Source organism: Gopherus flavomarginatus, chromosome 5, assembly GCF_025201925.1.
Source record: "Gopherus flavomarginatus isolate rGopFla2 chromosome 5, rGopFla2.mat.asm, whole genome shotgun sequence".
Taxonomy (NCBI): Eukaryota; Metazoa; Chordata; order Testudines; family Testudinidae; genus Gopherus; species Gopherus flavomarginatus.
Window position 1 is genome coordinate 140,536,037 of NC_066621.1, and position 25,957 is coordinate 140,561,993.

At 42.6% G+C, this 25,957-nt stretch overlaps 1 protein-coding gene across 1 annotated transcript; it reads right to left on the reverse strand.

The window, feature by feature from the left end:
* Nucleotides 1–25,840, reverse strand: XRCC3 (X-ray repair cross complementing 3). Its single transcript, XM_050954257.1, has 7 exons — nucleotides 25,735–25,840; nucleotides 24,885–25,022; nucleotides 23,121–23,333; nucleotides 18,680–18,834; nucleotides 7,506–7,718; nucleotides 1,518–1,564; nucleotides 1–494 (listed from the first exon to the last, which is right to left on the reverse strand). Exons 1-7 carry the CDS (start codon nucleotides 25,787–25,789, stop codon nucleotides 254–256), a joined length of 1,062 nt encoding a protein of 353 aa, XP_050810214.1. The 5' UTR covers nucleotides 25,790–25,840; the 3' UTR covers nucleotides 1–253.
* Between the last annotated feature and the right edge of the window lie 117 nt (nucleotides 25,841–25,957).

The window sequence follows — 25,957 nt, forward strand, 5'->3', positions numbered from 1 at the left end:
CACCCCTCTTTTCCAAAATAGATACATAAGGTGCAAACCTAACAATCTAAAAGTAGGTACAGAAATTTATTCTTCATCACTGCTTCTGTATTTTTGCAGAATATGGTTATAAAAGTGTATTGTCCAAGCAACATTTTTCATATACATGGCGAGGCATCTTTTCTACAGCTGGGGAAAAAAAAAAGTAGGCCAATGGCTGCTTGATTCCAAAGATAGATGTAAGTGACTGTGAGTCGATAGATATGTAACATTTTCACAGTGGGGTTTTCACTTTTACACCTTTCACACCTTCCAAATTTACTGCATAGCAGCAGAAGGACGGAGCGAGATGAGGAGCAAAAACCACCCTTAAAGTCCTCAAAACACTTCCACTATGCTGTAATGCACCTCCAGGTGCCTGTTCTGATTGTGTAATGCGACTGGCCATCAATCTCATCAACAGTTGATTGGACCAGGTTAGCCCAAGTGCTGGAGAAACTTTCTTATCCAATAAGCTAAAAGAAAACAGTGTTTTGTAAGTTTTTGCATGCATGAAACACAAAATGAATTAACAATCTAGTGTGAAACATGTTAAGTAGACATACATTAGAAGTTACACTTCAGCTAAAAGTAGCTCCAATGCTTCATAAATATGGCATTTCTCATGACAAATCCTCTACTGTGCTAGGAAGAATTACCATAAGTCAACTTCAAACAATTTTCAACCACTTAAAAGACAAAATACAGGGCCATCTACCGTGGGCTCCATTAGAGACAACATTAAGGATGGTGGGGTAGATTTAAACACCCTCAATTTTTTTTCTTGATTTGTCATTTATAAAATTTGTTTCAAAGGAAAATGGAAATAACCCTCCACTAGGCAGAGAATAACCGGCCCAAAGGAGAAGTTTCTCCCTAACCCCCATAAACAATGTCATGCCCCTGAAACAAAATTTTATCTCCTCTTAAAAATATGATCTTATGTCACTGGGAAAGTTCTCATTCATATAAATACCAAGGCCTTATTTAAATCCTACTAATTTTTTGGCCTCAAAGGTATCTTGTGGCAATGAAGTTCTGCTGGTTAATGATATCTTTACAATTTTTTTTTAAAAAACAGGATTTTAATAAAGGTTTAAATTTGTATGAAAGAAACAACAACATCCACAGTTACATTAGACAGACAAGAGAAGATATAATCCCTCATGTGCTAGAGTGTAAACCAACCACTAATACCTGAGGATTTAAAAACACCCCCCCACCCCCCCACACACACACACCCCCCTATGGGCAGATTATTCCATAATTGTACCCTATAGGATTTCTTCCACTTTCCTCCACAGCTAGTACTGATCACTGTCAGGAATTGCCTTGCCGCATCAGACCAGAGTTCATCTCATCTAGCATTCTGTTTCTATATTCCTATATATTATACTGAGGATAAACTGACAAAGGGGGGGGAGAGTGCAGGATTAAATCATCGTGTGTGCGCGCACATGCGTGCACTATTACATTTTAGTTTATGGAGAACTACTTACCCAAAATTGCTCTGAGCAACATCTGTCTCATCCATTGCATCAGTTACCTAAATCATAAAAAAAATAAAAAATAAAATAGAATTTGAATGAAGTTGCATTTTGAATATATAGTTGTATTTACCCAAGGAAGGGTGGGGAAAGGGGTGCCACGCAAAAAAAAAAGAGCATCTATTGAATCACAAGTTACTTAAACTAAATTAAAAAAACAAAACAAAACAAAAAATAACACTCCAAACTTACTTATCCAGGCTGAAATTGAAGGGGTACTGTGGGGTATAAACTTAGTCACAGCTTGTACCAATCTATTAATTAAAAAGGGCCCTTGAATAGTTTCACTAGATTGTACCATCATCTGGAGAACTATAAAAGAATAAACCCCATTTTATGTGTGTGTAAGTGAAGACACTCAGTGATTTAAGTGACTTGCCCAAGATCACAAACACAGACTGTGGGTAGAGCCTGGAATAGAACTCAGGTGTCCTGCCTCCCAGGAATGCATCTTAACCACATGAATTGTCTTCCAAGATGAAACATATAAAAATCTTTGTTCTTAACATCTTTCTGTTGACAAAAGCACAGTAAGTTAAAGAACAGTTGTCTGTATGTAGCCCTTAGTGTATGCTATGATTTTTTTCTTGGACACACAGCTTGAAGATACAGATGAGAAAAAATGATTACATTCACAGCTCCCTCCTGTAACTACAAGTTTTGTAGCCTACTTGATATGCTACATGTCTTATTTTAAAAGGAATTCAGTTAGTGACTGGTATTTTTTTTTTAAATTTTTTAATTAAAAATGCATTTGCTTTCTGGATCCAGCTCCTCCTCAGTCAGAGGACTGGGCTGCATTTCTCTTTCAGCAAATACCAGAGGCAGTTCAGACCGTGCATGAGGCTTGATCATGGGCCTTCCGCCCTTGTGTTTGATTCTATCTCCAGCATTTTAAGCAGAATGGCAATCCAGTATTCTCAGTTGTTAAAGCTGAATTTGAGATTATAGCAACAATAGTCCCGATATCCCGATCCTCCTTTGGCTTTGGGGTCTGAAATTTCAGGAGCCTTATTCCCCAAATGAGACCATTCACTGGGCTTCTGTACTTCACTTGTTTCTTTTTACAGCAGAGCAGTCCAAATCGAACAATTCAAAGGCTAAGAAATGCTCCAGTGGTTAGGAGACCCTTTCTGGACACTTGGAAGGGTAGTTCTTCCACAGTAGCTCCCTATCTGCAGAACCTTGCTTTGCCAGGAAAAGAGACTTGGTCTACATAAATCTGAGACCTGTGCATCCCACCACATAAGCAAAGACTCCTCTAAAGACACTTAAGTGCACATCAGTCCTCTTCAGCTCTTGGGAGTCAATCCAGACCTTCCAGAGCAATTTCTTCAGTACTAAGGTCAAAACACTACTAGGACCTGAGGGGTCCAATCCACCTCTGAACTCTAGTGCTTTATCTGTCTAATCTCAAGTTCTTAAGTGACTGAAGCACTTAGAAGAAATCTAGATACTTTCTGATTCCTTTGCAAAAGGAAGGTCTGGGCTCAGGCTCAGGCTCAAAACAGAACTCTTCCCTAAAAGAGAGGCTAATCCTCAGAGGAAGAAAGCCATCGTTTCCCGAAAAGGCAAAAGATTTCCTCAAACAGCCAAAAGCATAGGAAAATAACTCAATAAAGCGTTCCAAATCCAAAGCTGCTCCCCAAAGATGGGGGACTCTGGACTAAAATAAACACAAGAGAAATTCCTCCCCCAAACTATTGCTGCAATAGCTAGGAAGTCTTTTTTTAGCACACTTACACAAATTATCAAAAATCAGTACAAAATATTACCCATTTAGTCTTGTCTTTCCTTTCCTCCCAGGATGTTCAGCAGTGCCGGCTCCAAGTTTTTTGCTGCCCCAAGCAAAAAAAAATTTCCTGCCCCGCCCCCAGCCCTGCCCCCTTCCCCGCCCCATTCCAACCCGTTCCCTAAATCCCCGGCCCTGCTTCCTCCCCCAGGTATGCCGCATTTCCCAGGAGAAGTGGAGCAGCAGCGCACTCGGGAGGAGGCGGAGGTGAGTTTGGGGGAGGGGGCGGAAATGGTTCCTGTGCCCTCCCCAGGGTTACTTCCTGCAGCCCTCCCCATGCCCACCACCGCAGCAGCTCACCTCCACTCTGCCTGCTCCCCTGAGTGCGCTGCCACCGCTCCGCTTCTCCCCCCTCCCTCCCAGGCTTGTTGTGTGAATCAGTTGTTTTGTGGCAAGCCTGAGAGGGAGGGGGGAGAAGCGAAGTGGCGGCGCACTTGGGGGAGCAGGCGGCAGTGGAGTGGCAGTGAGCTGGGTGGGGGTAGAAGTTCCTCTGCCCTCCCGCCACCAGGTTACTTCCTGCGGGCCTCCCTATGCCCCCAACCACTGCATCTCACCTCCGCTCAGGGCAGGCTCCTGGCTTTTTGTGCCCCAAGCAAAAAAAAAAAGGGGCCAGAGTGACGCCCCTTGGAGCGCTGGTTCCTAGAGCCAGCCCTGATGTTCAGTAATAAACACCTGGCTGAGAAGTCTGCGGGCTACTCTACATTCATTTTTAGACTGCACATTCATAAGATTGTAGCCCTTAAGGATGTCCCACCTCAGGTAGCATGTAGCCAAATGGAAATCAGTCCATTTGAGATAGGTTAGAGAACCCTAAAGTTTGCACTGACCTATGCTCAGGCCAGAGCCAATTTACAGTTCCCTGATTCTGAAGACAGATCTAACCCGCACTCTTAAACTACCTCCACCACCTCCCATGCAGAACTGAGAATCTTCTCAACTCAGAAGAGTTTTGAAAAGATACATCCTTGCCTTGCCCTTGCTTCCTTGTCAGAACCTTATTTGCAGCATAGCTGCCCCAGAAAACCCTGGGAAAATAGCCAAAAAGAGCCGACTCCACAATGCACAGTCCCACTCTACAGGATATCCAAGGGCCAGTGGCAGAATCCATGATAAGCAAGGCTCTCCAGGAACTGCACTGTAGAGGAGACAGGGCAGAGGGTCCTAGAGCAGTAGTCCCCAAAATGTTTACTTCATGCCCCTCTTTACCCCTGTCCATGTCCCACCCACCCCCCAAGCTAGGAGCAGGGTTGCAGCTCGGGGGGCGAGATGCAGACAGAGGAAAAGGGATTAAGGCTGGGCCACAGCTTGGGGCAGGGGTGGGAGCAGAGCCTCAGCCAGGGGTCTTGGCCGGCAGCCGGGGCCCGAGGCTGGCAGCTAGGAGCACATCCCCAAGTGCAGGACCAACAGCCAGACGCAGAGCTGGGCGGTGCTTTCTCCCTACCCCCTGTGGGGGCTGGCCTGGGCCCCAGCCTCACCCTCCCAAATGTTCCTCCACACCCCACAGTTTGGGGACCTCTGTTCTACAGTAAGTGCCGAGGCTTTAGGGGCTTCACATCCCCAGAAAGCCACTATGTTTAGGGCCTGAATCATGCGATGGAGTTCTGATTCTGCCAGCAAAAGAATTCAAAGGAAACTTGAGGGAAGCCTCCCCTCCTCCTATGTCCTCGCCACATGTTCTTCTACTGGGGAGAGGGTCTCATTTTATAGAAATAATCTGTTTTCTAGTACAGCCATTTAAAATTAGGAATATTTTAATGAAGCAGAGCCCTAGGTTTAGGTTTATCAATCTTATCATGGACTAAAGTTAAAGGGATGCCACCATCAACTTGCTGAATCATTTCTGTTTGAAGATGTTGCTTGAAGTATTGTTACAAGTGATCCCTAAAATTATTACAACTGAAAGATGTTGCCTAAGGGTTTTTTTTTCTGCTGCCCATCGCTGTAGTATTCCAAATCAATGGCAATAGCGAAGCCACTACTTGACTTCATGGCATCTCTAGCACGTTTCCTTTTTTCAGGATAAAATAGGCTTTTTTTGGTTTTGATCTTTTAGATTTTCTTTTCTTTCTTTAGATGGTAGGGGTTTGGTGGTACAAGAGGGTGTCACTGTGTCATTATTATGGAGGAAAAAACTTTGAAGAAAGTTTTGCAGTGTTTCTTAAAGGTGGTCAGACTCTGCACAATCACCTCTGGAAGTTTGTTCCATAGCAGGTCCCCTTGACTGAGAATGTTTTATCCCAAGTTCTCACAAACTTCATCCTGGGCTTCATTTTCTACATTGTCCCAAAGGACTGCAGCTGTCATGATAGTTCATAGACAGAATTGTGTCTTTAATGGAGTTTGAGTTTGATCCATTAGTTGCTTTGTTGATTAGGACCCAAAGCCTTAAACTGGCATCATAAGTTGACTGGGGAGCCCATGGAGGGACTTCAGCATAAGCCTCTTGTGCTCAGGGCAGCCTCCTAAACCACAGACATGGCAGACAGACACATTTTGTAACAGCTAGAGCTGATGCATTGTCTTCACATTCAGCTTCAGATACACTGAATTACAGTAATCTACCCTAGATGTGACAAATGCATTGACTGTTGCCAGGTCCATGTTCAGGAGACAAAGTTACTTAATGAACTGGAGATGAAATTAGTGGTTTTTAGATACTGATGGTACAAGGTCATCTAAGTTTAATGAGTCAAACTAGAAGCCAAAGCTTCACACTATTTTGATGGAGGCTTTATGTCATCAATGGAAGGTAGAAATGTCGTCTTCGCTGGTCCTTCAAAATGTTTCCCCTCTCTGACTAGCATCACTGGTCTTACTGGGTTCAGCTTGAGCCAGCTGACCTTCATCCAAGAACTAATGTCTTGTAGGCATGCTGACATTTTAGTAGTAACAGTTGCATGGATTGCGAATGAGATAGATAGTTCAGTGTCATTAGCATACTGTTGGCAACTGGGTCAACAACATCTATCTCATTAGATATTGAAGAGAAGATGGGATAGTACAGATCCCTGTGGGACCCCTTCAAAGTTAGTGTGAGTGTGAGAGAAATTCTCTTTTTTCTGTCTGATTACTTTGTGCAGTTGACAATGCTTTACATATAGTTATTTTCACTTTCCCCTCTGTATAGACAGTTTCTCCCTTAGCGAAAAAAGACCCTTGCAAACATTAAACAGGGGAGGAGAAAACATCTATACAAATCATTTTAAAAAAAATTTCAGGATATTTGAAGCCTGCCTTATTAGCAATTGGAACATTTCAGTTAGTCATTATGACAAAATTGATAATATCCTTTTAAAACAAGACAATTTTCTCACTTAAGCAGCTCTTTTTTCCTAATGTACTGAACACTAACTTGCAAAATCAGATTTACAGCACCCACTGGGACCTCCAGGCACTATTGTGATACAAATAACGTAATAAAAATTGTCTCCAAATGTGTTCCAAAAATATTAGTAGGAAAAAAACAAGCTAAAAACAGATAAAGCTGCATAAGCAAGTATAAGATCTGAGGCTTCATCCCAATTTTAAAGAAAATATTTCCATTAGTTCTCTGTACTGATTGTTCCTGTTTGGCTCATTCTAGTTTCTTTTAATACCTCAAAAAAAATTTTTAAAGAAAGATTATTTCCCCAAATGTCACTCAAAAAATTAAGCCTATGACTTCCTTGGGCCAGCTTTCAGTGGACTAAGTTCCACATCACGAAGTCACCATAATGGCCTCTGGTACTGCCTGGGTTGTACATGTTCTGTTGATAAAGACCTCCAGAGCTATCATAGATTGACTAGATTTTTAAAAAACCTAAAATGTTGGCGAGGAAAATATTGGGACATACTGACTTTCCTAGTTCTTATATAGGTTTTGCAGTTTCATGAGAGAAGAAATTTTTGTATAAATACAAATATGTTCTCACTTTCAGAATGTATCAACCAGCTTGTATAACATTCATACAAATACTTTTGGGCCAACAGATGTCTCAATACTAGTGAATTTGTTTCTGTATGATAAAATTCCTCCATTAATCATTAAATGATCATAGAACAAAAAAGTGTGTGTTCAAAAAGAATACTGTCAGCTTCATTTCTGTTTGTAGTTCTCTTCTCTGTTTCTTCAGTGGTTCTGCAGAGTAAGAAATACTCTAGTTTCATACCTGATTAATGCACAGTATTGGAGTTCTGAATCTGCTGCTTAAACTGTGAAGTTTTGCTCCGAATGTCTGCAGATATCTGGCTTTCATAACAGAATCTTTTGCTCCAAATTCACATCGAAACAAAGCAGCCATAGAATCAATGACCACCAAACGCACCACGCCTCTCAAGAGCAGTAAGGTAATCCTTTTAGCAATGCAGTTGTAGAAGGTGTCCTAGCACAAAATACAAATATTCAACATTAGAACTAGTTAGAATGCTGGTACCTATAAAATTCTAAGACAGATACCTGTCATTTCACTGCTTGGCTCTGTGGTTATTTATGGGAGGTTATATTCATAAACCAAGATTGTAGATCTTTACAACACAATTGTATTCTGTGTAGGTCTGGTGTCTGTTAAAAGTAGTCACAAGAAAAACAAAAGAAGGAGATCAACTGCAGCACTAGTTTACACCTTGTGCAGCCTAGCACAGTCAAGTAAATGGGGCTGCACAAGTCAAGAGAAAGTTTGACCTGGATTTTTGAATCACGTATAAAATTCCAGTGTTACCCAAGAACATGACAGTGCAGTCCTATTCCATGGCCACTCTGCATTCAAGTTCTCACTTGAATGTTGAGGAGTTCACTCAAGGCTAGCATAAGTCCTCAGGGTATTGATAAATGAGAAAAAAAGACAGTGTTCTTTCATCAAAGGAATTGAGATAGTACTACATATAGCTATTATATCAGACCCTCTATTAACCAAAACTTCTGGTAAAAGTTAGTATCACCTGAAACTCGTTTCCTCCCCAGCTGATACAAAATTCCATCATCTGAATGTTTCTGAAGTCCCCAAAATATTTCAGAAGTTAAACTACTAACCACCCAGTAGAGTGTAATTTTCTTTTATCATGTAACATGTAACAGTTGTTCATTTTAGCAAAGAGGGAATTCTTTTGACACCTTTACACTGTTCTTGTGGAAGACACCATTCTTCACAAATAAATAGGAATATACAGTTGAAGATTTATAAACATTCTGCCGGGATTAAAGGTCTGACAACTTCCTACATTCCATGTCTGTCAAAATTAGACTGAATTTATTGGAACTGGATAATAGTAGGATTAATCTTACCAAACTGATTTGCTCTTCACACAAATATCATCTTAACTGTGTGTTTCTAACTGTTGAAAAGAATTCATTCAGCAGAATAGATAACTTGAGAAAGATTTCTTACTGTGTTCACTGTACACTAAGGGTGGTCTACAGTGCATTGGAGAGGTGACTGCACTTTGGGGAGCCATAGCCAGATATTGCTGCCATTTATTGCCTTGTCAATATGTGTAACATTTTATATTTGGCGGGGTGCTTTGGTTCTACGTAAATCCTATTATGAGCTGTTTCTCAGAATGCCTGCTGTTATTGTGCAGACTTTCTCCATGATAAATGCATTTTATCGTTTCAGAGGACTGGAAAAAAGCCATTGTTTCCCAACATAGGAGGGCCAATTGTCTGGACTGCAGCGAATGTGACATTTAGATAACAATTTGCAATATTATCATCATATACAATGTGTTCTTATATTTACCCTAGATTTTTTAAAATAATGATCTAGTACTTTGAACAAATATTATTGTTAACCTTTAGAGCCCATTAGAAAATGAAGGCTACTTATCCATAACCAGAGTTCTTTGAGATGAGCCTCTGGATCAGGGGTGGCCAACCTGAGCCTGAGAAGGATCCAGAATTTACCAATGTACATTGCCAAAGAGCCATAGTAATACATCAGCGCCCCCCACCCGCCCCCATGAGTTTCCCCCCTGGTGCCCAGTTCCTCCCACCCACCGGCAGCCCCACCAATCAGCACCTCCCCACACCTACCAATCAGCTGTTTCGTGGTATGCAGGAGGCTCTGGGGGAGGGAGGAGGAGAAGTGAGGGCATGGCAGGTTCAGGGGAGGGGTAGGACAGGGTGGAATGGGTGTAGGGCCTGTAGCAGAGCCAAGGGTTGAGCACTGAGCACCCCCCGGCACACTGGAAAGTTGGCGCCTGTAGCTCGAGCCCCGGAGTTGGTGCCTATACAAGGTGCCGCATATTAACTTCTGAAGAGCCGCATGTGGCTCCAGAGCCACAAGTTGGCCACCCCTACTCTGGATTGACACACTTCTTGGATGAAGGTGCCTGAGCAGGAAGCTTCTGGAACCTGGAAAGCAGTGTCCACTGGGGTCATTTGCACCTCCTCCCAGCTCTCAACCTGGGAGGGTTCTGAGAGTATAAAAGGGGAAATATCCCAGCCATCCCTCAGTTTCTTCCACTAATTTGGGAATTCCTAACCTGAGACTCTGAAGAAGAAGTGGAAAAAGTGGGCTGGGAATGTGAATATGCAGAGGCTCATCTAGAAGAATTTCAGTTATAGGTAAGTAACTTTCATTTCATCTTCAAATGGCCTCTGCATATTCCTACTTGTGGGAGTGTAGCAAGCAGTACAATGCCCAGGAAAGGGGACTGAGGAGTTCTAGATAAACAAGGGTCAATAGGAATGCCAAAAAAGCATCAGCTTTGGGTGCCAGGTCAAGAGGAACAGAAGTGACCGATCTTGCTCTCCCAAAACAAGTCTTAATGATGGATTATTTTTGCTAAAAACACACACAGCTTCAGTATGCAGCATTCTTGTAGCTGTGTTGGTCCCAAGATATTTGAGAGACATGGTGGGTGAGATAATTGTTTTATTGGATCAACTTCTGTTGGTAAGAGACAAAATTACATGAAGCTGAAGAACTCTGTGTAAGCTTGTCTCTCTCACCAACGGAAGTTGGTCCAATAAAAAGATACAATTTCAGCACTCTCTCTCTCTAATATAGCTGCAGTATCAGTCATGCAACACTATCTGATGAAGACAGTATGAGGGCATGCCACAGACACTGCCTCTGCTCTGGATGAGGACAGACAATTCCAGAAGGTTGAAGCTGTGTCAGGTCATGACAATTGTAAAACACAGTGTGACAGATGGACAACCTTTGGCTCCTCATGTGAGCTCCATTTCTCCAAAGGATTGGGGAGACTTGTAGATAAGCTTTGGCATGATATATAATGACAATGTTCTCTGAATATGCAAAAATATGATACCTGCTTCCCTGAATATAAAAGAGGCTCAGGGACAAACAAACAAACAAACAAACAAACAATCTAGTGGTCTGAAAGATGGAAATCGCAGACATCTTAGACTCTTGGAATGGAGATGCAACCAAGGCCACCTGTTCCATAAGAATGCAATTTAAAAGAGATATAGTTACTGAAATACAAACCTAATGACTATCTGAATGAGTGTCAAGAATGGCATCTTCACTTAATGTAAAATAACAGTTGAGAAGGACCTTATCAGATCTACTCATTTAAGAGTTGACCAGATGGGAGATCTTTTTCAAGCCATAGGTCAGATTTGACGAATCAAACATTCATCTTTTTAAACTAGAGTTTTTTAGATCTCAGCATAACACCAACAGTCAAGACACCAGCAATCTGGAGTCAAAATGTCGACCAAAGAAACTTTGAACCTGGGTGGAGACTCCCACCTCATGTCACAGGCGGGACACTCAGTAGTTTGGAAAGCATGACTTTATAGACATTAATATAATAGTGTAAATGCCCCCAATGGACTGGAAAGCCTGGGGCTAAGCCAATCCTGATTACAGGACAAGCCACATTGGGGTTGAATCAGCTAGTCTAATATAAAAAAAAACAGGATACTGCAGGTGTGGGGCTGGTTGAGAGAGTAACTGAAATTGCCAGAGGCAGGAAACCTATCAAATAAGAAGGAGAAAGATCTCCAAGCAGGGAAGCCTGGGTGAGACTCTCTCCAAGAAGCAAGGTAGAGACTGAGACAGACCCTTCAGGGATGAGGGGGCTGTGCCAAGCTGAAACTGGGTCAAAGATCTCATGAGTTTATACTTTGTTCTTCGAGGACTGTGTGTTATTTTTTATTACTGTGAGAGAGACTGAATAGGAGTTGAGGCCCAGAGGGCAAGAATATGACCAGAAAACTAAATAAACAGGATCCTTTGTGCGGATTGCTTTAAATTTCCTTTTTAAACTGGGTAAGTTCTTAAAAGGGACCTGAAGAAGGGAAAACAGGGGCAAGACACTGTGAAGGCATCCATGGCCACAAGGGGGCACTTAGAAGGCAGCCAACCCCATGACACATCTCCATGATATTGATGACAGAATTGCCAATCTTTAACCATGGCTAATGATAGTAACTTGGTACCAACTGGAGCAACATTAAACAAACAAAAAAAAAAAAACCTCTTAATTCAATAGAATCAGGGTCAACATATAGTTAAGTTTCTGCTCTTGGTGCAAGAAAAGAGTGTGATATTAATGTTAGGACATGTTTGTCTTTGGATCACAGCCATGCACAAGCACGGTATCCCTGTTGGGAATTAACTGGTATTTACCCACTCGTGGAAAGAAAGAATATACAATGGAGCCCTCGCTAATGCACTTGTACTGTTGAATGAAAAATTCTCAAAGAGTCTATCAATACATCATCTTTCACTGGTAGGTGAGATACTGGACCCATCCAATGAGGACAGGGATTTTATTTTTTTTTAAAGAGGATATTTCCCTGATAACTGGCTTGAGCAAACCCCTCTTTAGTGATCTGTGTAACATACTCACGTAATGCTGTCCATCAGAAATTTAGACAGATTTGGATTTTATGAAGGGAAGAAAAAAAGTCTTGCAAGTCAGAGAAATAGCTCTCATATCTTTATCTGGAATCACATCTTTCACCGAGATCACAAATCTTGGAATGGATGGAAATCACGTTGAAGAATCCCTTACACCAGGCCTGCACAACTCGTAAAGCGGCGAGGGCCACATTACTCCAAAGAAAACAGCTGAGGGCCGAAACCCCCCGGCCCCACAGAAACACCCCGCCCCAGCGCCGCCCAGCCCTGCAGAAACAAACCTTCCTTCCCCAGCGCTGCCCACCAAAACAGCTGTCGGCCAAAAAGGAAGGTTGGGGGTGGGGATACTTGATTTTAAATCAACCAGGGGCCCCTAGCTGAAGAGGTGACTGGGAGCCCTCAGGGGCAAATTAAAGGGCCCAGGGCTCCAGCGGCTGGGGGAACCCAGGGCTTTGTGGGGCTGGGGCAGGGATTTAAAGGGCCCAGAGCTCCTGCCGCTGAGGGGAGCCCGAGCCCTTTAAATCCCAGCCCCAGCCCAGCTGCTGGAGCCGCAGCCGGGATTCAAAGGGCTCTGGGCTTCCCGCAGAGCGCTGTGTGCATGGGATTCAGAATCTCCCCGCGGGTTGCACAGTGAGCTGTGGCCGGGATTCAAAGGGCTCTGGGCTGCCCGCAGAGTGCTGTGTGCGCGGGATTTAGAATCCCCCCTGCAGGCCGCACAGTGAGCCTCTGCGGGCCGCATGTTGTGCGGGCCTGCCTTACACCCTCTAGGAGCACTACTGCAGATGGCAGAAAGGAGATAAGGGAACTCCCTGGGGGCATGTTCTTACTCTGTCATATGAAATAAGGCATCTGGAAAATTCTGAGCCATCACGAACATCTGAGCATCAAGAAAAGGTGACAAAGTCATATAGTGCCTTGGTGAGGTCTCAGATATACCCTAGTATTAAAAGGTATCACATAACTGTGCTAGTAAGGAATCTGTACACTGCAGGAAAAATTGCAGTTCTAAAATATATCAAGGCTTCAGTGACCACACATCTTCTAAATCGGCATGAAAGTACCTTTGTTTGTGCAAACTACTAGAAAAGGAGCACCCGGACACTCTATTGAGGGTAAATGTCTATTCCCAAACAGATAACCAACCATTCAATGAGAATAATCATGACAGATAGGCATTTAATGGAACACTTGCTGCCACAGAAATGCTCAGGGGTATTGATAAAGGTCTTCTTTGACTCAGAGGTATATGTAAAGAGACATATGTGACCATGGCAAAGAATAGGAATACTGGAATACATCTGGAAATTAGAGTTCTGTCTCTGGAATTGTGATGGATGTACAAACCCCACACTGGAGAACTAGGGGCTAAGGAGCGCCTCTGAGCCCAGGCAGCCCCACCCCACTGCACCTGTAAAACCTGTCCACAGTGGAAGTAAAGCTTAAAAAAGGAAGCAGAGTAGCTCAATGGAAGGCAGATGGAGAGAGCCCTGCACAAATACAAAATTTGTATCCACATCCAATCCGTGATCTGCAAAAATGGTCCACGAATGTGGCTATCTGAGGATATAAAGCAGATATCTGCAGATTTGCAAGGCCCTCCAGATGGGGAAGGTGAACTGACCTATGTTCTCAACTCCTCAGGAGTACCACAGAAGCTCTTGCTGCCTGAGACTTGGAAATACTAACCTGACCCAGCCTGCAAAGGAGGAACTGATGACTTTTGAAACTTTAATTGTGTGTTCTGTTCTTTACTTAACTGTGTCTGAAGAGGAAGCACTGGCAGGAAGCGATCTAGTTAAGCAGCGGCATAACACCCTGAGGTGCAAATCTTAGCAGCCCACCATTGAACCCTGGATTTGAACCTGGTAGAGAGGATGGGCCCAGGTTCCCCTACCACCTCCTAAAAAAGGGAAGTGACAGAAGTCTATATATCAGCATAGAACCTAGGTGGGGGAAGATCTGGAAGGCATGAGAGTCCAGATCCCAATACCCTGACGCAAGAGTGAAGCCCTGAAGCCCTTGCTGACCTCTGAAGACTTCCACATCATTGGACTTGTACCCCCAAAAGGGTAGACTTGAATGTGTGACCTAGTTGAAAGGCTGAGTTGCTAAAAAGACAGAGCATCACAGCAGAGCTACAGTGAGAAAGGGGAACACCCAAGAGGACGAGAACCTGCCATATCTTGGCCTGTCCACTAGGAAGCACTGCTGGTATGTGTTCCCCTTCACAGGAACCCAGATATGAATACAATGAACCATAGGGTGGGAGTACAGCCAGATAGCATTCTGACCCAATTCTATTGCCCATATTATATGATAGAAGGCTATAATTCACATTGTGGCCAGGAAACAAACCTCACATACCATTGCATTCAGGTGATGGATGTCTCAACCCTTAGGTGCACCTGTTCATTCCAAGATGGGAAGAATCAAAGCTAGGTTTACTGAGATTTTCTGAAATGCTGCGCCTAGTGCTCAATTGGATCCAAGTTCTCTACTGGTTCCAAGGAACGCTTGGTAAAGTTAAGGATAGGTGCCTCTGTGTGTTTCTACTACGCATACAAGGGCCTACCAAAGACACTGTCCAACCCAGAGTCACTTGTGTATTTCATGCTGGAGCCAGAAGCAAGCCTCAATAGTTTCTTTTCTGGCTTAGAATCAGGAACTAGTTATAACTGAAGGTAGGTACCCTGGATCCAATAATGCTCTAATAAAGCTTACTCCTATGAGAGATCAGACACAGATCTATCAGCATATTTATGATGTCAGATTAAAGAATATCAGAGCAGTTGTCACAGCCCCTTATAAAAAGCTCTAAATCTAAAATAGGACCAACAGTACTCGTCTTCTTCAGGGAACCTTAGCAATACAGTTTCATTCCCTGAAGAAGAAAACGGATTCCAGGTCTCCCTTTTTTTGCCTTTACTTTGGAGGGTTACAAAGAGACTCTAAAAGACAACAGGCAGTCCTTTCTCAAACATCAGATGGATCTTGCAACACCATACCTGATTTCTCCTACAGATGCTGTGCAGCAAAAGTCTTCAGATCTGTGAATCTCAGAATCAATAGAACTGAGATAGGTATAGTACCTTTACATCCTAAGGAAGCATTTGACCATTGTACCAGTTCTCAGCCTGCCAGATTCTCATAAATCTGGTTCTGGGCAGCTGATTTAGCCCTTAGGAACCTAAGAGAACCTCAGCAGTTCCTGCCCAGAACCAAGTGAGCTCACAATTCCTGGATCAGGTAAACTGCCTTTTACAATTTCTGATAGTAAATGAGTTTAAGAATGGATTGGTCCCTCTCTTCTTGCCTACAGGGCAAGGGTCTGATAGATAGAGCATTGGAATGGGAAAATCTCCCAGGCAAGCAGGGCTCAGAGAGAGACAGACAGACAATGTGTGTGTCTGAAAAAGGCCAAACAGGATGCATAATGTGAAAACTGTCCTCTAACTTAGAGATCCACCATTTCAGATCCGATCAGAAGCTTGCAGTGCATTTCCCCTTTCCAGTGTTGCAAAGACCTTTCCACTGATTGGTTTGTTTATGCTACTATGTTGAGCACAGAATTAGTAAGGCAAGCAGCTCTGCAAAGATCCTGGTGTTGGAAATATAGTCCCCTGCCAGATTTCACTAACTTGGGCAGATCTGGGGCCTCAGTAGTGCAGAGCCATTAGACAAGTGATGCAACAGTCAAAGATGTCAGATCCTCATGCTGGCTGGATCCCAGGTAATCAGATCCCTTCTTGGCAACTGTGCTTGCCAGTCCTTAATGTTTGACTATTGAATCTGGATTCAGACTCCGACCCTGGATCCATTTGTATCCAAAGCCACACTAACCAGTCACAGATCTATACTCAGCATTTTTCTTTTTTTTAGTAACTCTGTATAGTGCTCTGTGGTGGATCCAGGTTTTGCTGCTCCCAGATCCATACCTGGTTGCCAGATCTGGGTTTTGCAGCCCCAGATCCACACTAGGCTGCTGGATCTAAGCTCTGTGGATGCAAATCCTTTGGAAATTGGATCCAAAAAATAAGAGAGCCACTGTAGGCACACAGCTAGGTCTCCTGCGACAACCTGGACAGACCCAGAGACCTTGACAGTGAACAGCCTGAGAAGTCTGTCTGGTGCAGAGGTGCAAGATGCAGCCAAACCCACTCCAGTGGGACGCTCCTCAAAGTGAATGCTGGACTTATTCAGTACCAGCTAGCTGACTGGGCTTGAGGCGCCTCCACTGTGAGCCCACACAAAGCCCATGCCAGACAGACCTCTCCTCATGTCTTTTCATAGAAAAACCTGATTAAGACAGTAACTATAAAACAAAATTTGCCAAAAAAAGAGCAGAAAGAGATGCGGGGTGTGGAAAGAAAAGAAAACCTGATGAGGAAAGTGTAGAGGACATTTTCTATGATCTGAGCTCACTGCATCTTCAGCAGTTAGAAAGGAACTGAGGCGTGGTTGGGGCCACTCTCCTTTTATACCCTCAAAACTCTCCAGGATGAGAGAGAGAGAGGAAGGGGTGAATGGCCCCAATGGGCGCTGCTCCAGAAAGTTGCTGATGCTCACAGTGCACCCAGGTGCCTTGATCACACAAGTGGGAATATGCTGAGGCCACTTGAAGAAGTACACTTTCCATCAAATCAAGGGCCACTCATAGTCCTGAGGACATATGCTCATGATGACCTTATTTGCTACTCATGAAAATGGGAGGGACTTGAAAGTGGCTTTGGCTGGGCATTTAGATGGATACTTTATTTATAAATTATTTATGATTCAGGTTATAAACAGTTCACTAAAATACTGATGGACCAGGAATGCTTCTCAGAAGTTTTGGATGTGGAAAAACTACCCTAAATTTTTAAAAAGAATTATTTTGATATTTTAGAAACTTTTGATCCCACATAGCATTATATATAATTACAAAAATCCATACATGAGGGAGGCTACGTGCATGAGGAAAATTCAACCAGTCACTCATCTACGCTTATATAAAAACACTGATGGGGTGACAAAGGGCAACTCAGATGTGTGGCTTTTGAAATACCATCAATTACATAAGATCAGTTAAAAAGAATATGTTGCTGTAGCTAGAGCTGAACCTAGGAGAGGGTGATCAGGCCCATGGGTGCCAACATTCATGGATGCAAGTCATCACATTTAGGAATGATTTTGCTTGTGCCTTCGAGGAGGGCGGGGCGCTGAAAACATTTTCTGCCTTGGGCAACCAAACACCTAGGGTTGGCCCTGGCTGTAGCTCAGTTAGTACAAACAAGTTCTCTAAACACTAAGGCCTCCTCCTTCATTCAAATCAGCAAATGCAGACCTCCACTAAGGTCAATCGGACTCCACCTGGCCACAGGGAGACGTATCCCAACACAGAATTAGGTCCTAGAGAGCTACTTCCAGTAAACTTGAGGTTTAAACGCCACTTGAACTACATCACACTTTAAACAGCTCTTTTCCCCACTGCAGAATTGCAGATGAAAGAAGGGAGTAAAATTCTCATTTAACTTATCAAATCTCAAATATATGTACAAACACTGTAATGTGGTACTTTACACTCTCTCTGCAGGCATTAGCTGCAGTTTGCATGGTTATTGTCTTTTCTCACCTCAAAGTTTTAATCTCTTATCTTACAACTGTTCTCTTTGTTAATACAAAACAAGCGGGGTATAAGTTACCAAGATTATCATGGAGTACATTTTGATTATTACTCAACAGTTTAGAAAATACACAATGGAAAAACAAATGCATCCTGCACAGTAGTTCTTTGTGTTTGTCAAGACCAACTCGAAAAAATAAAAGCAATTACAAAAATAGCGCTAAACATTACACCCACCAGGCTATCAATTATTAAGCTAAACTGATGGTTCAGTTCTAAAATTATGCAGGATTCCCCCCAAATCTCTTCTTAAAACTAATCCCTGTATCATGACACATACAAGAATACTGGCAATGACTGGACAGCTGATATACTATGGCTACTGTTTATCATGGTTATATATCATTGTTACCTTTCATTCCCCTGCATCCTGTTTGTTTGTTTTATCAACCAGTGTTTACCCACTGTCTTAAAAAAACTTACATTGTAAATTCTTTGGGGCAGGGACCATTTTTCTATTATGAGTTTTTACACTGCCTAGTATAAAGAGTGGGGGGAGGTGTCTCTAGGCACTCTTGCAATACAAGTAATAGTAATGCCTCATATACTTGTTATAATATAATGGATTTTGGAAGAAGTTGAATGTTAGTCTGTAAAGATCTCTTGTCCTTTTCAAAATGAAACTTCGTATGAGAATTAAATCTCTGAAAACTTGGATTCAGCTCCTAAATACAATATGAAGAGATTAGGAAGCTGGTATATATAGAAAATCACCTTAATTTATTTGTTGTCTTTGTGAGCACTACTGCCTAGCTACAGTTAAGCCCCCTGTACTATTTGTTTGCATCTGCACTAATTGGATTTAGTGTTCCCAAGTAATTTATTTGTAAGTTGCACTGTTACTTACAAGGTCTGCAGCATGTTCAATGAAAACACTGTTTCCAAATTTTATTTTCTGTATGACATCAAGTGGAACATCTGCCCTAAATGTATGTTGTTGATCAATCAGTTGCTGCAAGCGTTTATTTGGGAAAACATCTTCTGTGCAAATGTAGACAGCACCTGCAATCAAAATAAAACCAATCTCTAATATTACACAACTCACATTACAAATATATTTTCAAATTTCATTCCTTTTTCCACTTAGCAATGAAAACTCAAATTAGGGAATATTTTCTTCTTACAACTCTCTCAAAATCTTGGTACTGTTAAAAGGACAATTTTTACTTTTTTTATCCAAACTTGGTGACCCAACAAAAGATACAGCTATGATCACAACAGTCCTGCAGCTGTTCTTCTGGTGCCCAGTGCAGTGATCACATCCTTTGGTTTCACAGACTCCTCTTTCCACTATTCATTGACCCACCAGATGACGCTTTTATTGCATAGCTACATAATTGCCTGACACTTGGTGTCCTCTTCAGGTTCCCTTTTTTTGACCCTTTGACCTTCACACCTGTCCTTGTTATTTTTTTCTGTTCTCTCCCCGTAATTATATGAGTCCCAGGCTCAGTGGATCCTCCCGATAGGCTGCGGGAGGAGCCTTTAGCCAACCTCCCCAGAACCCAACAGGACTGAGGAATGGTCTCTGGCTTATGCCTTTGCTGTATAGGCACATTATGGAGATCATGTCTCAATGATAAATATACCAATACTGCATCGTTTATTTTATATACCAATAACACTGATTAATGAAACTCATCCCTTGCATCTTTAGGGGTGTCAAATGGGTGTGCGTTTTTACCATACTTTACACACCAGTAATCAACTCCTCACTGGGTTTAAAGAAGTCCAGTCACACAAATCCACACACACATGGCTGTAGGTGCAGCCGCATGTGTGTGTGTGCGCGTGTGTACACGAACATGTCCAATTTATCAAAGCCAGAGAATTTTGCCTAGCAGTATCCATAAGGACAGCACTTGCACCTCATGGCCATAGCCGCTCCCCTCCTCCCCCAGTAGCTAAATGGCTGGAGTCATTCAAGGCTGACTACCAAGCAGGGAGGACGCTTGGTGGAGCCTCCAGCCCAGGAGCCGCTTCAGCATGTGATTGTGGGAACCAGAGATCCCATGACAATCACAGTCACATAAACACTGACCTGTGAGGGACACGGTTGGTGTATGTGTATGTGTTTGTGAAATGAAAATGACTGCTCTTTTCCCTTCAAAGGTTCTTTTCCCTGTATTTATAAAGTTTCATTCTGTTATAAATGCGTCTGTATGCTTGGGTTTGGAATAAAAATTTAGTTATGGAAACTGAATTCATCATTATTATTTCACAATATATGCTGTGTGGCTCTCACATCATTCAGAGACAATAGCAATAGGTGCATGTGCAATGTTATACTACTACTACACACACACACAGCACTCATTACAAGGTTCATATTGGAATGCAAAAAACAAAATGCCAGGGAGAGCACACTACAGCAATACATATTACTGTGGCTCACTATTAAAATGGTCTTTCAATGCCTCCCTGAGCTGTATAGCTCACTGCTGAGCTCTTCTTATAGCCATGGTATCTGTCTGCTCAAAATCAGCAGATAGCCATTCCACTCCACCCCAGCAGAAACTTTTCCCTCTTTGCTTTACAGATATTATGAAGGACATAACAGGTAGCTATAATCACTGGGATAATGTTTTCCATGGAGGTCTAACCTCATGAGTAGACAGCGCGAGCTGTTTTTCAAATGGCCAAAGGTAAATTCCACTGTAGTTCTGCACTGGCTTAGCCTGTAGTTGAAGCACTCCTTGGTACTGTTGAGGTGGCTGGTGTACAGCTTCATGAGCCACAGGAGTAAGGGGTAGGCTGGGTCTCCAAGGATTGCTATTGGCACTTCAATGCCCCCGACAATGATCCTCTGGTCTGGAAAGAAAGTCCCTGCTTGCAGCTTTCTGAACAGGCCTGTGTTCTTAAAGATGCCTGCATCATGCCCCTTCCCTGACCATCCCGCACTGATGTCAGTAAAACAGCCTGGAGATCCACCAGCACTTGCAATACTAAAGAAAAAGTAGACCTTTCTGTTCATGTACTCTGTGGAAAAGTGGTATGGTGCCAAAACAGGGATATGCCTGTCATCTATTGCCTCATTGCTGCAAAGCCATCCACTATGTCCCAGAGTCACAGTCCTTTGTAGCAGGATGCAATTAATGGCCCTGCAAACTTGCACCACAGCAACCCCCACGGTGGATTTCCCAACTCCAAATTGATTCCTCACTGATTGGTAGCAATCTGGTGTTCCCAGCTTCCACACGTGCATATAAAGTAAATTCAGCCAAATAAGCAATTAAGGAAAGCTATTCTTAGATTGACACAAACCCTCACCTAAGATAAAATTGTTGTGTGAACCAGTCCAGTAGTGGAACTGTGTGGGAAGAGGGGCTTTTGCTGATTTTTTTTGGAAGAAAGTTTGTGGAGAACACAGAACCAGAAAATGAGAGACTGACAGAAGACATCTAAACAGAAGCCTGTAAGCACTGTATGGCCTTACAAGAAGCTAGAGAGCTTTTTGAGTCGAAGATGGTTAAAAAGGCTTGAGGCTGAAAGCAAAGAAGCTCTCCTGTTTTTGGTTCCACTTGTCTGCTGAGAAGCAGAACTTTGTACATTTGTTGTAAACAAAAAAGATTGCATCAAAGAAAATGCCAGACTCCATCATCAGTTTCTACTCTCAATTGGAATAGCCCCAGGGCCATGAACTTTGACTAGTCACTCAGGTCAAAAAGGGGCAACACTTGCAATATGTGCTGCTCCAACTGTCTGAGCTCCAAAAACTTGCCAGTCATCTGTCTACCAGACTGCCCCATCAACTGTCATGTCAGAAAGTTGGGTTCTGTTGTTCCTGTTCAAAAGCAAAGATTTACTCATTTACATGCACTCAGATCTAATTAGGAACCTCAGAAACACTTTCTCCTCTCCACCCCTCAGATACTGTTTCTGTTTCCCTTCTGCAGGAGTTGTATTTATTACTATGGGCTCTGTGCCCGCTGATGTGCCACAAACCACAGTTGGCAGTGCAGAGGCAAGGAGATCAATATGCCCAGAACAAAACAACATAACAGCCCCAGGCACTAATGGGGAAGCTGGGATGCTGTGGAATCCAGCCATTACCCTCTCACAAAACTGTGCCCGTGCAAGGAGGATTCTACTGGCAAAAATACAACTAGGATGAGGGTCTTCCTTTCTGCCCCCAATATCCTATATCTGAACCCATTTAGTTCCTTTCTCCCAGCATAAATGAAGGGGAGCACTAGGGCACAAATAAGAATACATCTGATCTTGTAAATGAGTATAGATCTGAACTTGTGACACATGTAACACGTAGTAGCATCCAAGGAAGGAACTGAAGGGGAGGACTAAAAACATATATGCTTCTGCTCCTATCAATGACATAACCTAGAGCAAAAAAAAAATGTAAGCCAAGGACTAATTTCTGCCCTAAAAGCCATCTCTGCCTTTTGACGTTTCAAGAATTTTCCATGTGGTTGGACACAGTAGGAAACAAGTTGAGCAACTTTCACACAGTAAACTCTGAGAGCGTCAATGTTAAACATGATGCTGCAAGGGACGCAGAACAACAGTCTAGCCAAAACATTAGTCATACAGAGGACTAGACTAAAGAGTTCTCAGAATTGACATAAGTTTCTTCCTCCCCATCGAAGTACAAAAACACAAACAAAAAAAATACAAGAGATCGTTGGCTTTACAATAATAATGGTTATGTTCAAATTATCCTTCTAATCTACTTACTTGCACAGACATAGGAAAATTGTAGGGTACAACACAATGCCTCTGACTTTTTTGACTATATGTCCATCAGTTTTGCCCTGTACATCATGACCAGATCCTTCGTGATATTGTAACCCCTGCTTTACATAAGGGATACTTAGCACATGCCTAAGATATTAATGTAACAATATCTGTCATGTGGATTGTTTTGTCATGTCAGTTTTCATGAAGAGTCGGGGGTGGTCATGATGCTGAAACCTAACACACTCCATCTGTATATGCCTTATGCATTTTGATTAACAAACTTTCCACTACTCTTGATTGTTGAGGGAAAAAGTCAATCATAACTCAATGGAAAGTCATGTCTGATTCTATCCACACAGCCACCCTAACCTGTGTGCCATCAGCAGCCAGTAGTAAAAGTGGGAAGTATTATGTGGGGATGTAGCAGTTGTACACGCATGCTTTTCTTTTCCAAATGCCCAGTTTCTCATCTTACTGCCAATGGTTCTGTATCCACAGATACAAATATTTACTGCAATTACACAAATTACTTAGCTTAAAGCTAGCATACTCCCTTAAAACAATAAGTAAATCTGAAAGTGTATTGTACTTACCAGATTCTAATCCTCCATATTCATAAGGATACTGCACAGAAAGACACAGCTGCAAACTAATCTGAGTCTTCCCAGCAGAGCTCTCACCAGCAAGTTCTGTGATCCCCACCAAAGGAATGCCACCTCTTAACAAGCTATCTAGTACTGAGCAACCCAGGCTTAGTTTCTGGTGTTGGGATGTGCAGTGATCTTTGTCTTGGTACAGCTGAAGTGCTAGAGGATATTTTTTAAAAGAAAGTTCAGTTTAGCATTTTCTTAATAAGGGACAATATAACATAGCTGCCACATTCTAGGTAGCTCTATGATTGACATTTTTTCCAGATGTAAGCATGATTCAGCCTGTTTTCCTCCCAACTAATAATCCATGCACTGAGGAATCTGCTTGTAAATTGGTACAGATTGCATTTACGCTGATCCCTTCCATGCTAGAACTTTTCCCTCTTCCTGTCCTTTAAGGAGACTTTTGGGGACCGCTGCAGCAAGGAAAATCTTGTCTGCATGACTTCAGTGGAGCAGATATGACCAGGAAGTGGAGGTAGGGTTGCCATCTTTCTAATGGCTGGTGACCAGACTCCTGAGGCCCGACCTCTTGCTCCACCCCTGTCCTTTATACCACACTTCCCCCTCCAGCTGGACTTCCTCTGCTCCGGGACTGAAATGAGAGCTGCTGTAGCCTGACAAGGAGCTTGCCTGCAGGTAGAAGGCAGCCCAGGCTGAGCAGGGGCTGGCATGGATTAATGACCTCATTCCTTCCCCTGCCCCGCGGGAACCGGACTTTTGTGTTTGGTCAGTTCATCTGACTGGACACTGCCAGGTGCCCTTTTTGACTGGACTTTCTGGTTGAAAATTGGACACCTGACAACCTTAAGTGGAGGAGAGCTGCTAAAGATCAGGAAGCAGTATGAAAACATAGAAGGCTCTGTACTTCTGGCTAAGCTTTAAAGATCCACACAGATAACAAGAAATGGTGGATTCAATTGCTCAATTCCTAGCCCATTCCATTAGAGGAGGGCAACCCCTGCACTATGAAATATTCTGGTGGAAATTCTATGAGGGGAATCTTGCAGTGTCCTGTCCCCCAGCCAAGATTTTCCATGTAGAGGAATTATTAGACCCTATAAGGCTGAGTACAATCCACTTCTATTTACATTCAGCGCTTCACAGGATCAGGCCCTTTAAGAATATAAAAGCATCTGCTAAAGCAGTGGTTCTCAAAACTAGGGCCACCGCTTGTTCAGGGAAAGGCCCTGACAAGCCAGGCCGGTTTGTTTACCTGCTGCATCTGCAGGTTCGGCTCATGGCGGCTCCCGCTTGCCACAATTCACCGCTCCAGGCAAATGGGGGCTGCAGGAAGGATGGCGAGCATGTCCCTCGGCCTGTGCCACTTCCTGCAGCCCCCATTGGCCTGGAACAGTGAACCACAGCCAGCGGAAGCCACGATTGGCCAAACCTGCGGACGCGGCAGGTAAACAAACCAGCCTGGCCCGCTACGGACTTTCCCTGAACAAGCGGCGGCCCTAGTTTGAGAACCACAGTACTAAAGAATAACAGGAACTTACAGCTTTTTATTTCCTGAATACTTGACTTGACTGAGAAATAATTTATCAATATACTATTACCTGTTATACAAAAAATGTTTTATGCTCTACTTCAACAACAGATCTTTGAGCAATAAATTTAAACATTTCATTATAGCTCTAAAGTCTAGAATTGTTTTTAAATGATGTAAATACAACAACACTTTACTTGTATTGACAGTATTACCTGTAAGCACACAGCTTTTCCTCAATGTACCAGAGACTGTTTTCAGTAAGCACTGTACATCCATACTGGACAGTTTTGTCAGCCTTTGCAAGTCTGCTCCAGAAAGATTCAAAATCTCTTTCATTGATTTTATATTAGCTGAAATTAGAGGAATTCTCATAAATGCTTTTGGATTGATATAACCTTACAAAAGAGAAGGACTTCCATTTATTGTTAATTTACTGAGTACTGGTTAAAAAAAGTTACAAGTTTTATTTATATCATCATGATTATCAGTGATTTTGAATGGAAAGGGACATTAATGTTTTTTTGGAAGGCTTTAAAGCATTATCAGTCTTAACATCAGATAGAAGTGGGGCCTGAGAGAAGGCTCTGATAGAGAAGCGATTTCACTATGATGTTCTTCTGGTGCACCAAAGTGGAGTTACTTGTGTGTAAACGGTGGCTGCTTTTGGATTTTTAACTTCTTCTTCAAGAAGGCAACAGAAATAAAATGCACATTGCAAATAAAATTGACTCGATTAGAAAAGAATAGTCTGACTGTGTCTGTTCATTTCTTTCCTAATGGAACAAACTCCAGTATTCCAACCTCTTCTTGACTGCTTGGAAGCCAGGACACTACTCTTGACAAGCTTTTGACATGGGAGGTAGCATGCATCAGGGGTTTATCAAAAGCAGATTATAAAGCTGTTTGGAAAAATCACCACTGGAAGAAGAGTGTATCACTTGAAAATATACACACTGTCTCACCAAGTATTTAAATTAGATTTCCAGTATGGATATGATTATGTACAGGTAGATATTATGGTAATAGCAAATCAAGAATGTACACACAGGTGGATTAAATTACCTTTCTTAACAGCAGCTATCACTTTGGGGTTCATGTCAAACTGGTCCCAGTCCATGTCTTGATACAGTACGGTAGTGAGTACAGAGCCTGATGATTTCACAGAAATTGAAGTCTTATCAAACATACATGAAATACAGAACATAAGTATTTATTTCATTTGACCAACTTTGTGGAAAAATGGACATTCAAATATTATTAATTCTTAACAATATATTTGTCTATA

Coding starts and splice junctions, on each gene's coding strand:
- XRCC3 (XM_050954257.1), bottom strand. CDS start 25,789: ATGGACTGGGACCAGTTTGACATGAACCCCAAAGTGATAGCTGCTGTT. Junction 7,719..18,679: donor TTGAACATGCTGCAGACCTT/GTAAGTAACAGT, acceptor ATTTTGTGCTAG/GACACCTTCTACAACTGCAT. Junction 1,565..7,505: donor CAATACTGTGCATTAATCAG/GTATGAAACTAG, acceptor TTTATGATTTAG/GTAACTGATGCAATGGATGA.